We start from the raw sequence: 14,145 nt of genomic DNA, 5'->3' as shown, positions 1-14,145 counted from the left end.
TTAGAGATTCCACGTGCTTAGCAAGGCTAGGATTAGTCAGATCTCTTTATCCACAATATCTATAACTAGCCGGATACTTAAAATAAGAATATTTATATTCAGCTTCTCCTGGACGAGATCTTAAAGCGTTATTTTGCTAAATATGTTGTTATAGGAGACTTTAATCTCTACTTAAGCTTTAGGGCGGCCCTAATATCAAGGTGCTACTTGCAGGGTAGCGGCCTGTTGGTCAGGCAAGGAAAAATAAATACGATATTAAGGTCGTTATTGGATCAAAGAAGAATAGTAAAGGTATATTATCCCAATAACTGAATCTTGAAGAGATTCAGCTCGAAAAGGGGGGAGGGGATTCTCTTTTTATAACCTAGATGTCGCCATTCCGCTACTTGCCGGAGGAATAACGGTAAAGCGATCCGATTCCAATGTATTCTCCTTTATAAAGAAATATCGTTATATGCACGATTCATACCCGAAATAAGCCGGTCGGCCGGAATAACATCAAATGTGTTTGTTTGATAACAGCTATAGCTAGTCAGCGAGGTAGGAGATATTCAACACTCTCTCCGCCAGGTAGTTCACACAATTAGACACCATTATATTAAGCATCGCATTTCATTCGACACCACCTTTACAAGTTCATACATTATTCGATTATTTTTACAATATCTTCTATTTCAATCTGATGCGTGCGACTCGGGCTTATGACTCTTAGTTGCGTTGTGCAGTATGCAGTAAAGCAAAATGCTCGATATATATTTGAACGAATTGCAATCCCGTTCCCACCAGCATATAGTTTCTCATCACAATCAATCTCACAGCTTTCTGGGTCGTAGCACAAGAGGAACATCACAATTCGGTCTGCTGCAGGGCTTCTACTGCCGTTGTCGTCACGAGGATTTGGTCACAGACTGCGCGGCGGCTGAGGGCGCGATGTCGATAAGATCCTCATAGACGATTGGCTCTGTAATGAGACGCGCATCGCGCAGTCCTAGCTGCCAGCGATCGTAGCCCTCGCGAGGTACAGAAGTGGTCGTCCACATCCCGCTCTTTCGGAAATCATTGGTAACGGTCACGACGACGTCAATTGGAAGATTTGGAAAAAGCTCAGCCAGTTCGTCCTGGAAGGTTTCCGCCTTGTGCTGGAGAACCCAGTCTATACCCTTCTGAAGGGCAATGCAGAATCGCCTCTGTGCTTCGAGAATTTCTGGAGTAATTGTTGCGGTTTCCCGGTAATAAACGCTCCAGGGGATGTCTCCTTGCGTGACCATCTGCATGGCAATAGTCACGTCAGGATTACGCGCGACCATGGCCTGAGCAGAAAGGTTGTCTGTGACAAAATAATCACCCATGCCACCTTGAAATAAATCACCCAGCATTACGCCGTCTAGATCCTGGATATAGTCAACAGATCTCGCATCGATGCCATTCTCACGAAGTAGCATTTTGAAGAAGAGGCCAACGCTGGCCCCGCCACCGGACTTCATCAGGATAGTACGCCCCGCCAAGTCGGGCAGCCTGAAGCTTTTATCGCTGGTACGTCGGATCAAGGCGAGAGGACACCGATTCGCAATCTGCGCGAATACGGTGTAGTTCTGCACCCTTCCACGATACATCGACGGCACCCAAATTCCTCCTAAGCACATCATTGCGGAACCATCGGCGAGCTCGTCGAGCACTCCATCCCAGGGTGTAGGAATCTTGACTGTCACATCAAGCCCCTGTTCCCGGAAGAAGCCATGTCGAAGGGCAATATATTCCGGGAGATAGTTGAGATTATACCCAGTGGCAGTTAGATGAAAGGGCTGCATTTTTAGCCACTTAAATGTTTGAGAATTGATCCAAATTGTAGCTTAAATCAGGGTACGGTTGTAGAAAAGTAGGTACACGCAGCTTTGGTGGGTTGCCACAAATAAATGTGAACCAAAAAAACGAAGTCTTGAAATCATAAAATTCTGTGCCGTACGACGACAAAATTATTTAGAGACAAGTTCTTTTAAATTTCTATTTCTTCATTTCAAAGTTAGCGTCAGTGAAGAATCTTTATCAGCGAAAACTCGCGATGCCAGCTTTCTATGATTTTCGGAGAATCCCGATGGTCCGTCGTGGAGAACCCCGATTATCCCAATAGCCCCCCATTGCTCGGGTTGTCAATCAAATCTTTCCATTTTAAGTTATGATGAACAAATTTTTTTTCAGTAAGCCCTTCTCCTGCAATATGCAAGGTCAATGCGTTGCTCAAACTTGTAGTATCATCGGTTTTAATAAATCTCGAATTGTCGATGCAAATTCCTAGTATTGGACACCAAGGTTGCGATACAAGCTCAAAACAATTCTAACGCTAATATAATAGAGCTCGGAGCGTTAATAAAATAATAAAATAAAAACAATATCATATATGAAACTTTCCATTCTTATGTGATCATTGAAATTGATGGGTTTTACCATTCTAAGAGCTGCAAATTTGAGCTTACATAACATACCACGTTGTTACTCCATTGGCAGTTGATGAACCATGGCTTCATTCTGGCTGAGCCTTGCGCTGAGTTCCTCACCCAAATTCACGGCGCTATTGACGGGGAAAAGACTCAAAAAGGACAGCAATGGAGTGAATCCAGAACAGATCTTGAGGGATCATGGTACATGTCTATCTCAAACGATGCCATCGTGTTAAATCTGCACGAGGGCTCAGTTTTGATCCAAGGTTTAATGACTTGCGAAATTTTGGAAATTACGTTATCAAGCTGAGAAGGCAGATTATAGCAAAGTTGAGCAGAAGCTATGTGTATTCAGCCTAATAAATGGCTCATTTAGAGAAGTTGATATTAAGAAGCTCTATAGTACCGATTCTGGCTGCTATTGATTTCTTGACACCATTGGAAATTTTACCAACAGGGATTTTGAATATGAGGCCTTGATGACCAATGATGGATAGTTTTCTGATGATGGAAACTCGGAGCTCACAGGATCAATTTGAGTGCCAAGCTTATGCCAAAGCACGAGCCTTCGCTCATCGATCACGCATCTCGGCCGCACAAACATCTTTGTTGTAGATGCTATTTACAGACGGATGCTTCATGGTGCTCTGAGCCCATGCGTAGAAATTTGGCGCATATTCTGCTAGACCAGCTATCATGGATTTCGGCAACGGTGGATCTTTGGTGAAAGGCAGCGTGAAAATGCGGATGATAAAGGAGGCTGTCAGGACCTGCAAGTCGTCTCAGTCACTCTGTATCTCGGGTGTCTTGGTAAAAGAAACCAAACCAGCATCGCAAATTAAATAAAGCGTAATTACCTCGGACATAGTCAGCATGCTGCTGCCATTAAAGAACGGCTTCTTGTCCCGTAAGAGAGGCTCAACCTCTGTGACGATGGCATCAAAGTAATGCTTGCCCAAGTCCTCGGCGTCTTCATTAGTCTTGGCTTCTATCGCCTGGTAGTAGTAGATATTGGCTTTCGAAAAATAAGTTTCGACAAAGAAAGCGATCTTCTCACGCATGAAGGCACCTTGAGCTCCTCCGGTCCGTGGAATCAAGTGCGTCGATGCCACTGAATCAGCCAGAAACTGCGCGATGATAGCGGACTCGACGACGATGTGGCCGTTGTATATGATTGTGGGTACCTTTCCACTCGGATTGATCTCGAGATACTCAGGCGTTCTTGGCTTACTATAGTCAGTAATCTCCTCCTCGAACGGAAGAGCTAATTCCGCCAGCGCAATATGAACACGGTGCGCCCCTGATTGGTCTTTTCAGCATTTTATAATATCAACGCGTCCATTTCATCTGGCTGGATCAGAGAACATACATGGACAGTTTTGATTGGTATAGAGCTTGGTAAACGTCATCGCAGCCATAGTTATTATTTGCAGTCTCGGCTAAAAATTATCAATAAAGAGTGCAAGGCTGACTTCAATGACGAGCCAGGGTAGCTGATTTAAAAAGTTAAGAGAAGCAGAGATTTGGAAGGTGAAGACCAGATTCTCGTGTACATGGAGCAATGTAATAGCCAAGTTTGCTGGGCCGCTTCCCTCGATGCTATCTAGAGTCATATCGGTTTTCTCCGAAAAGGCGAACGTCTGTGCCCAGTAACGCCCCAAGTACGGAAGCGATCAAAGCGAATTGATAAAGAAACCTATTTTGGAGTTTCCTCTGCAGGAAACGCCGAACTTGTAATACTTCGACACGAATTCGACCAAATTTAGAAAAAAAAATTGATATAGAGAAATCATCAATTTTGCTATTAACAAGTGATGGTTAGATGTCCGAGCTGGATATCTGTCATCCGTTCTTACGAAATTTACAAACTTCGGAATATTTTGCTCCCTATACTTCTTTACAGATTTTACCGTTCGCTTGCGTTCTTCCAAAAATAACAGATACAATATCAATCGCGTAACAGTAGTGTTCGAAGAAGCTGTGGTGACTTATTCATGGCATGTTCGGTCCATCCTTTTTGCTCCCCAATCTCGAAGCCTGGTCCTCTGTACAAGTGAGGCGACAGAGTCATTGCTACCTGGTGTGGAATTATCCCCCGACAAATTTTATTTGAGCTATACAGGATATTGAGGTATCAATATTTCCTACTTCTTAGAGATCAAGTTGAGTTTCGGAGGTTTCTACCAGCCCTTACTGCCTCCCTGAAACAATTTAGTTTAAGTCATCTGATCATCACTTAGTACCTGAATTTTGTTAATGCCCTTTGATCTCTATTCATTCCCCTAATATTGCTGTTTCTAGGAGATTGGCTTTCTGTTGGTTTCAATTAAAGATGGAATAATCGTCAAGATTCTGCTAGAGATATCTCCTACATGCGGTGGAAAGAGGGGAGGGAGACCCAAAATACTATGTTTTCATACTCCTTTGCAATGTATAGTGCTCTGCCTATTTTTGGTACTTAAAAGTACGATACGTTGTATTTTCCTCTATTCGCCCCCGTAGGCAATTTGTTTGTAAGATATCGGCTGCCGTAACAGGTTAAGCCTTCTATCCAATCTTGACTTAGCACTAATCTAGTCCTACGGCCCACTACGTCTGACACGGATTCGCATCAAATAGTTGGATCTTATCGTTTATATTCTGATTCCTGATTTCTCCTAGGTTCTATTTTTTTGTTGCTCCGTCTCTATCCCCGACTGGCCGTCAACAGTTGCATCCTGAACTTAAAAGTCGTTTCAAACTTAACACGAGTCCTTCCAGTGTGAAGCCAGCCATCATAGACTTGTTGCGACCTTTTCTTACAGATCACCGATTGAAGTCGAGGGGTTCTCAAAATATCCCACTGGAGCTACTGGAGTTAATACTCGAACTTCTTCCAACGAAGGACGGAATCTGCTTCTCACCGAGTTGTAAATATTACTTCGCATGGTTTCAATTATACGTTAAACAACATGGAACCACTGTGGCCCAGCTTCTATAAAATAAAAAGGCATGTACGCAGCAGGTAATAGTGCTATCCATCTCTGAATTTACTACTCCTGATCAAGAAAGATCACATTTACTCTGTTGGCTCCAAAATAATCCCTGGAAATATTGTTGTCGATGCCAGAGCCTTCATCCGCATTCTATGCGACGGACCCTGAATTCAACGTGGAGACATACCCAAAAGCCTTGCGGTTCTGATTGCCACCTTGGTGGGGCTCATGTCTTTGGAAAAGGTCTCATTTTCACTAATTCTTCAATGTCTAAAGTGAAGTGCTCTCTCGCATGTGCTGGCGAAGTCGACATATGCCCATATTATAGCATGAAGGCTATCAAAGATAACATTTTTACCAATTCTGCCAACTTCCGAATACCGCCATAAGATACAGGAATCGAAGCTATATGAGCAAGCGTTTTAATAGACGCAAACTAGACAGGATCTGTAACTACATGGAGTATCACACTTGTCATTCCTTCTATATGAAAGGTCTTTACCAAAACTAGAATATGGCTCATCAGAGAGACCAGAGATTTGCGCCTACATAACCGACTTCGATTTGAAATCTGTGATAGAAGTCAAGCTGTGACGCCTGTTGGGTGCTTTCAGTACTGCCTTCACAGGAATACATGGCGACGGCTTCAGGACTTCTTCTTCCAAACTGAACAGAAGTTTGATAATGGTGTTCAGGGCACTAAAACCAGTGTATGCACATGGAGAGGATGGAGTAAGACTCAAGGGGGGCAAACCGCTTTTGAAATTGATTTGGATAGAAGTCTGAGAGGTAACGAATGGCTCAACAGGAGCTGGAGACTTAACTCTTAGCTGAAATAAAATTCTGTAGTTAGTGTTATGTGTCTTCGGTATAGAGACTATTAGCGCGCTCTCCGATAATTTTACCAATATATCCTATGGGAGCCTATAATTTAGACATTCTATTAAGCACCGTGATATAAAAAACAAGTTTGGCCATATAGGAGCGAGCCTTGAGTTTCTTAATCTCGCCAAATAGAAATAGAGCCACTAATAAGGTATAACATATTGCTAAAATAGGACTCCGCTCAAAACTACTAGAGACTCATCTATATTTTCAAGCTACAAGATCTATTGCCCGTGCCGATTCCCGATTTTCCCACATGCGTCAGGTTATTACAGGAATGCCCATTTCCGATATGTTTTGTAGAACATCCTACTCAAAATACAGCGTCATAACACGTTATTCGGCGAGGTAGGGGATAGTCAACACTCCCTGCTAACCAGTTCAGATCGTTAGACATCATCAAGGTCAGTATTCCCTCCCATTGGTTTTTGCCGTTCTTAGCCGATCCAGTATCCTTCTGATTTGACATTAAGCCTGGAAATACCAAAGCGGTAATTCAAATCGTATCTAAGCATGGCTTGGACACAGGGTGGGCCGATCTGCGTTGTTGGCCAATCCGGTGTATTTTGTCATCATCTCACAGGGGCGCAAACGCCGGCTTCTTGGCCTACCATGGTCCGAGGATCTTGGAAATATGTCATACGTTGAGGTGCACTTATTATCACCAATCTAAATATCAGTTTCAACATAAGAGTCTTCTAAAATCATAATAAGCCCGAATTATAATTAATAAAATAAAACTATGGCATTTACCACGGTCTTTTGGAGTGCGCAGCTCGCTTGTGAACCTTACCGAGAGGGGTTCGCGTCATGCGGGTGGGTGACATATAAAGGCTTGGCGGCGAGAAGGCGCCCGTTCCACGGTTGGCAAAGCCTTGGGTGCTGGATGTAGGATTGGCTGCAGGATTAGCCATCAACTTAATAATCACAAGCGGAGCACTTTGACTTGCCTCGCTTTTCACCCTCTTGATTCTTTGTGTGTCCTAGCCAAACCCATAATCCATTGGCGCCCACTTCTCCTGTCATCAAGTTGCATACATCGCTGGATCGGAAGATTGCAAACATGAATCGATCAGCCGAGGGTCCGGCTCAAAGGCAGATCGCTATTAGATCATTCTCGCAGCGCCTTAGCGCATGGCCGGATGAGGATTGGTCAGGCATCACCGACCCAAAAATCCGTCGGAGGCTTCAAAATCGTCTGAATCAAAGGGCTCGACGTAAGTCTAGCATCCATCGCCTATCGTTAATTGGTGTTTTTTTGACCACAAAAAAATAATAGGATTACAAAATAAGACATCGCTCCGACCTACGGGGGCCAATGGCTTTCCTTCCAATGTACGGCATCAGTCGACCGAAAATACCGTTACTCTTCGGGGAAATGACTTAACACGAGCAACGTATACTGCCATTAACTTCACCTCTCTAGAAGATATCGAAGATGTGCACATACTAGAATCCCATTTTCCTGCCACAAAAACAAGAATGGCCCAATTGGAAAGAATGGCTCTCCTATACTACACAATGGGCTCCCCACGAACCGATCTGTTACTCAATCTGATCTCATTGAATTTTACCAGAGCACTAATGGAAAATACAAAAATTTTGGGCTTCAAATCCGATCAACTCCATGATGATGCAATTTCACCATTCAGCACTGCGGGTCCATGGCAGGATGACTCTCCAAATGTCCTTCCAGCAAGCCTTCAACCTACTATAATCCAGCGCTCTATTCCACATCACCCATGGTTGGATCTACTTCCTGTTCCCCAAATGAGGGATAATCTAATACTTGCTGGGGAATTCGAGGAGGAGACTCAGCTTTGTCTAGATATGAAGGGTAGCGGGAGCAACCGATCCGGCCGAAGTGGTATCATCGTTTGGAGTCATCCTTGGGACCCAGCAGGATGGGAAGTTACTGAGCCTTTTGTTCGATCTTGGGGCTGGGTTATTAGGAATTGCTATGATTTGGCTCTGTCTACCAATCGGTGGCGGTCGAAGCGGAACGAAAGACCACTGTTCCGTATGAATTGATTCGGAAATTGTTTGGCAATCATGAAACATCTGGGTAGGAAGGGACAAACAATCAAAGACACAATCTAGGGCGTTCCTTTCCATTTTTTTGTTTCTTTTTTCACTCTTCTTTTAGTAGTTCGCGAGAACACGCTTTCATCAGAACAATAAACCTGGAAAGATCAAGGCATCTGGCCATTTGGAGCGATATGGGGGGCAGTTCTGCTCCTAGAGACGTGCTTGAACAATAGATCGGAGAAAATCTTAAACTGCCTATATATGAAGCCCCATCATTGAGGCCAACATATTATCAGTGTTTCCACCAATTCTAGGATTGGGATTCAGGATCAAAGCATCACTGAACGAGAAAATTGATTGAAGAATGCCCTTGGAGACTATCGGATACAAAGTGCACCATATTCCAAATGGGCACATGTATCGCTATACCATGATTAGGAAAGTGACAACACCGTGTCCGCAGAGACAAATCTAGTTTTTGCTCGCCCCGTGTGAAGATAAACTCTAGGTCACGCCTCGGCTGTGGCTTAGGGAAGGCAACACAATTTCAAGACCGTTCGGAATGCAAATTGCTGACGCGCCAAGACCTCTGCAGTGGATATACTTACTGCGCCACCGAGCCAAAATGATCCTGTAACCAATACCGAGTCTATAAGTGCTGTCCTATGGTTATGCAGATAGGAGTCAAAATTCTCGATTAGAAATCATACAATAATGCTTTTATCCACGGGTCTTGTTTTGTTCCTATCCTAGACGCGCGTTCACCTCTAATCTCCTTGGGCTTCCTTCCTTGGCAACGGCCTTTGTTCTTATTCCCGGGAGGCTTAGACAGATTCATTATAGGCCAATAAATCGATTATGATTATTTGCAGTGAAATGTCTTACTGCTTACACCTTGGCTGTGACCGGGATACCGAATGAAGCCAGAGAGCAACAGTGAAGTGGAGTATGTAAAGATGCAGGTTCACGATCTATATAATGTTTTAAACGCATTAGTCGCATCTGGTCACACCTCAAAAGACAAACAAAGAATGGTATTTGTGATGAATATATTCAGACTGTGTTTGATACTTGAAGTCCTGATTGCTGTGGTTGTGCAGAAATCAGCCTCTACTAATTGTGAGTATAAGATAGATCTCAATGATTCATTGCATAAATAGCAGCCTGACTATTTCTTCTAGTTAATCAAGAGTCCTTTCAACTGATTAATTCACATCTCTCTTTTCCAAGTCATGGATCCCGAAACTTCAATATCACTGCTGCAATTGAAGCATCTAACAGGACGCTTCACTTCAATCTGGAAAACAATGATGACCTCGTATCCCAACACATGCATATCCAGTATCTTGCCAACCACGGAAGCACGGGAGGTTCTCTTGTTTCACTCAACCCTCACGTGCAATTCACGAGAGGTTCAGTCTGGATGCAAACAGCACCAGAGGAGACCAGTAAAAGGTTGGGGTGGGCAGGACTTGCCATAATCCACGAAAGAGAAAGTATTCTATTCGAGGGCATATTTACCATCATGGACACACAGTACGCAGTCGAGCTTAAGGCCCTCAATGACGGGTCTACCGGAATGATAGCTTCCAAAGTCGAATCGGAATTCCCACTTGGCAACAGATCGGTATTTCCTTCATATTGCGCAACTGCATCGGAGAGTCTCTTGAATAAACGACAGTTTTGGAATACGTTGGGTGACAATGACCTAGCAGCAAATATTGGCAATACTGCTGGCTGCCCAGGAACGAGACAAATTGCGCAAATTGGCATTATGGCCGATTGCACCTATACTGCGAGCTTCAGCTCCTCCGAGGCCGCCCATCAATACATCTTAAACATGGTTAACACTGCATCTGTGGTATTTGAGAACAGTTTCAATATCACTCTTGGCATCAGAAATTTGACTATTAGTGATGCCGAATGCCCAAGTAGTTTTTCAGACATGAATGCGTGGAATGCTCCATGTTCCCAAGGGAACCTTAACACACGACTTCAAAATTTCTCTCGATGGAGAGAAAGATTAACGAATGATAAAAATGCATACTGGACTTTATTGACTGGATGTTCGGTTTCTGCTGGGGAAATTGGAGTGTCATGGATTGGAGCTCTCTGCAACTTGGGATCTGGTTATAGCAATGGTGGTGCTAGTGCCAATGTTGTAGCTCGAACCCAAACAGAGTGGCAAGTTTTTGCGTGAGTCATCATCAATTATAAATGATAAGTTGCCGAAAATTTTTGCTTACCTAGATGTATGAAGTCACGAGTCAGCTCATATGTTCGGAGCAGTCCACGACTGCACCGCTGATACATGTGAAACGCAGTCATCACAGTGCTGTCCGCTCTCAGCAAACACCTGTGACGCTGGTGGGCAGTATATTATGAATCCTGTATCTGGGTCCGCCATGACACGCTTCTCGCCTTGTACAATTGGAACTGTTTGCTCTCGACTAGGTTCTGGCCAAGTCGACGGGAGTTGCTTGGTGAACTCTCAGACTGGCTACAATGGAGAGTGCGGGAACGGTATCGTCGAATCTGGAGAGGCTTGCGACTGTGGAAATGGTGCTTGTGATGAGCGAGAGGCTCAGTGCTGCGATTCGGCAACGTGCCAGTGGAGGGGAGGAGATGATTGTGATCAGTCAGATACTGGAGATACCGAGAACCATGAGACGGGAAATGATCAAGGGAGTGATTCCCCATACTGGGTGCAAACATATCTCCCACTAATCATTGGGCTTTCTGCGGGAGTTGGAGGCGGTTTTCTACTACTCTTGGTTGGATTCCTCGTATATTGGTGTAAGCGAGGTCGCAGAGCAAAGGTTGCCAATGTCAAACAAGGCACAGCTCCAACATAAATCTTTAATAGATGTTAAGATGATTCACTTTGTGCTCACAATTCTGCGGGATCGCTGTAAATCCGGTGTCGAGATATATGATATGTCAGATAGAGCCTTATCGTTTGAGGTTCACACCACAATGTCTTACTTGGCTCCTCAACCCCTAAATAAGTTGCTAAATACTTTTTATGATATTGCAGCCCTGGCCAATCCCGGTATTCCATTTCTTTTGTTAGCGGTCGTCCTATCCAATTCATGAGCCAAGACTAGGCTATAAAAAAGGGGCAGTTCTCCTTTCGATGAGCCAGGGTCTTCGGAATTGTGAAATAGAAAAAAAAAATCATAACTTCAATTTATAAGATTTTATAATTGGTTTATCCGTCCAACTTCTATCCTCTTAATGTCTGTGATGTCTGTAGCCGGAGCATGGTGATTTGATTGAACTTGACGTGGCTGCACAAGCAAGGGATGCGGCGGAACAACAATGTGAGTCGACACACGAGTTAGGAATACATCTGCAGCCGTCCTGTCGGAAGAATAATTGCCTCGGAAATTAAAGTTCGTAGGGAATCCGACATCAAAGGGCGCGGCATTGTCAATTTCCTCTAGTTCCTCAGTCGAAAGTGACACAGTCAACACCTCGACGTTGGCCTTGAGATGCTCAATTTTCTGGGGAAGATATGTGGTGTCTTGTGCATCACGTATGCTAGGGCCTGTAAACAAACAAACTCATCAGCAAACGTACCCTATATTGTGTTCCACCCTGGTTGTTTCGAGGCGGCGGGTTTGACGAGTACTTACGATTGCATGCAGGTTCGAGTTCTTCTTCCTTGCGACTCTCTCCAATGCGTCTGAAACCCTGATGTCATGCTCACTGAGATTGACGGCTCTGGAACTGCCATCATCATTGGCACCCTGAGATAATTCTGCTGATTTGAACTTTCCTTGACCAAGAGGTGCCCATGGAGCAAGAACTATTCCCTGATCCCGGCACATCGGGATGACCTCTCACTCGAGGTCTCGAAATCCGGCGTTCCACTTGCCTTGATAAACAGAGAATGGACGTAAGCCATTGGCATGGGCATAGTCATTGTCCTTCACAACTATCCATGCCGGGGTGTCTGATACACCAAGGTAGAGCACCTTTCCAACAGCTACCAGACTATTGAGTCCATGCATAACCTCGTCGACGGACGAGATGAAGTCACACCAGTGGACATACAGAAGATCTATGTAATCTGTCTCCAATTTTTGAAGGCTACGCTCGACCGAGATGCGCATAATCTTGACTGAATTGCCCACAAAGTTAGACTAAATCTGTGCAGTATCGCGATGTGAGGTGCGGAACCGGGTCGTCTAGTTGGTCGCGATCCTGTGAAGCTTAATAAATGTGGCTCTTGAAAGTCAGACAAAATAGGGACATACACTATCTTGTCGCGGTTACCGCGAGCCTTCATCCATTCCTCAATGCAAATATCCGATTCTTCCTGTTGGTAATTGTTGGCGCTGTGCGATATTCGGGTCAGCAGAGTACTTCGAGAGTGTCATTGGTCACATACGCCTCTTAGGTTAAAGAAGGCGTCGAGAAGCGCGAAAGACTGCGCCTTACTGCACTCGCCCATGGAATCCTTCCGAGATTGAGTGATAGGGATTGGTCTTCGGTCGCGCACAAATGAATTGCTGAAAACACCAGGTGGTACCAAACTTCATGGTTCCAAGACACAGTGGCAATGCCTTCTTCACACCTGCTGTCGGAGCGAGGACACGGTGAAAACCAAGCATGCTGGGAGGTTTCGATGCAAGGGCGAAAATAGACATCTTGGATGATATCACAACTGATTCAAGAAGAAAGTGCAGAGCAGACGAGATGAATGACGTGTCTCCCATAAAATGGAGTTGCCTACCTCAAGTACCCGAACATTCAGCCCCGTCCTCACAAGAATTGCGAGACTCCGACGAGTTAGCTGGGTCAGTTTGTAGAAGTGGGGACTGAGATCCGGTGCGGAAGGTGCATGATGACAAGATTCATATAGTTGGACAAGTTTTGCGACGATTCACCTAATTGCGATGGTGGTGTTGTTGTGGCCTCTTGATAACCCTTGGTAGATTGACCCTATATTGATGGCATTGGCGGCACCATTGGTGGATCAGCGGACCAATCGGAAAGGGGTTGTCATCTAGTCGCACACCACATCTTTCGTATCGTCAAATACTTGCCTCGGGGTAATTGAACAAGGGAGACACATTGGATCAGTATTTTCTTGGTCTGGAACAGAAGAGTTTGCAATGATTAGATCTTCTGGGCTTACCTTTGGAGCCAGTTGCCCCAGATTATCTCAAAGGCGACCCAGAAAGGAAGTGGTGGAGCTTTAGGTTCGTGGCCAGCAATTTGATGACACTTTTAATATCATTGGTCCGTGGTATGGAGAATGGGGAGAAAGATTGGATGCCACCTGTACTGGCAGAGTTCGAATTCCAACAGAGACCCAATAAAATAAGGATATTAACATAACAGCATCCCGGGGTTCAGACGCTACTATGCTTTCCGGTCGCGCGGAAAGGCCAGGGGAACGAAAACCCCAGGCTCGCCTGATAATGTGCATGCATATCTTCATACTCCAAAGGGCGTTTCCCACTTTAATTTTCGCAATTTAGGAAAGTTAAAGCAATTAAGCCTGTCAGTGTAATACCTTCAGAAACTGGAGCTTATGACAGTAGATCGAGCCACTGTGGTACGGTCGACGTTTACAAAACCGTTCCGCGGCTTCGCGTAGAATGCTGATTACGACCATGAGGGATCCCCGAAACGATCCGAGACCGAACTAGCTCCATGCCAAACATTGAAATTTTCTTGGGATCTACATGTCATACGTACGCATATTGACAAATTAAATTGTTCGATTTATGAACAATCATTCTGGGTTGTAGGTAAAGATGATCTCTATTCGGCCCCTCTGTTTCAAAGCAAGGAAACTCTTCCAGTTC

The 14,145-nt window shown here is 44.6% G+C and overlaps 4 protein-coding genes across 4 annotated transcripts; 1 reads left to right on the top strand and 3 right to left on the bottom strand.

Annotated features, from left to right (window-relative positions):
* Nucleotides 1-887: 887 nt before the first annotated feature.
* On the bottom strand, nucleotides 888-1,808 carry N7462_010245 (ABC transporter substrate-binding protein; the record flags this gene model as incomplete). The annotated part of the gene is made up of 1 exon (XM_057081959.1): nucleotides 888-1,808. One exon carries the CDS (start codon nucleotides 1,806-1,808, stop codon nucleotides 888-890), a length of 921 nt encoding a protein of 306 aa, XP_056928999.1.
* A 1,199-nt stretch (nucleotides 1,809-3,007) lies between these two features.
* Nucleotides 3,008-3,853, bottom strand: N7462_010244 (glutathione S-transferase family protein; the record flags this gene model as incomplete). The annotated part of the gene is made up of 3 exons (XM_057081958.1): nucleotides 3,008-3,205; nucleotides 3,293-3,744; nucleotides 3,805-3,853. The coding sequence occupies 3 exons, from the start codon at nucleotides 3,851-3,853 to the stop codon at nucleotides 3,008-3,010; spliced, it is 699 nt and encodes a 232-aa protein (XP_056928998.1).
* A 5,653-nt stretch (nucleotides 3,854-9,506) lies between these two features.
* N7462_010243 (uncharacterized protein) lies at nucleotides 9,507-11,106 on the top strand (the record flags this gene model as incomplete). The annotated part of the gene is made up of 2 exons (XM_057081957.1): nucleotides 9,507-10,519; nucleotides 10,584-11,106. Coding segments are annotated over 2 exons (1,536 nt in total), but the record flags the coding sequence as incomplete, so codon positions are not given.
* Nucleotides 11,107-11,523: 417 nt separating this feature from the next.
* Nucleotides 11,524-12,978, bottom strand: N7462_010242 (sterigmatocystin biosynthesis dehydrogenase stcV; the record flags this gene model as incomplete). Its single annotated transcript, XM_057081956.1, has 5 exons — nucleotides 11,524-11,873; nucleotides 11,962-12,011; nucleotides 12,173-12,449; nucleotides 12,605-12,666; nucleotides 12,770-12,978. 5 exons carry the CDS (start codon nucleotides 12,976-12,978, stop codon nucleotides 11,524-11,526), a joined length of 948 nt encoding a protein of 315 aa, XP_056928996.1.
* Nucleotides 12,979-14,145: the final 1,167 nt, after the last annotated feature.

The sequence above is a fragment of the Penicillium macrosclerotiorum genome, assembly GCF_028827735.1.
Source record: "Penicillium macrosclerotiorum strain IBT 26536 chromosome Unknown utg000010l_segment0_segment0, whole genome shotgun sequence".
Taxonomy (NCBI): Eukaryota; Fungi; Ascomycota; class Eurotiomycetes; order Eurotiales; family Aspergillaceae; genus Penicillium; species Penicillium macrosclerotiorum.
Note: the sequence above shows the minus strand (reverse complement) of the source record. Positions and strands in the feature narration are given on the sequence as shown.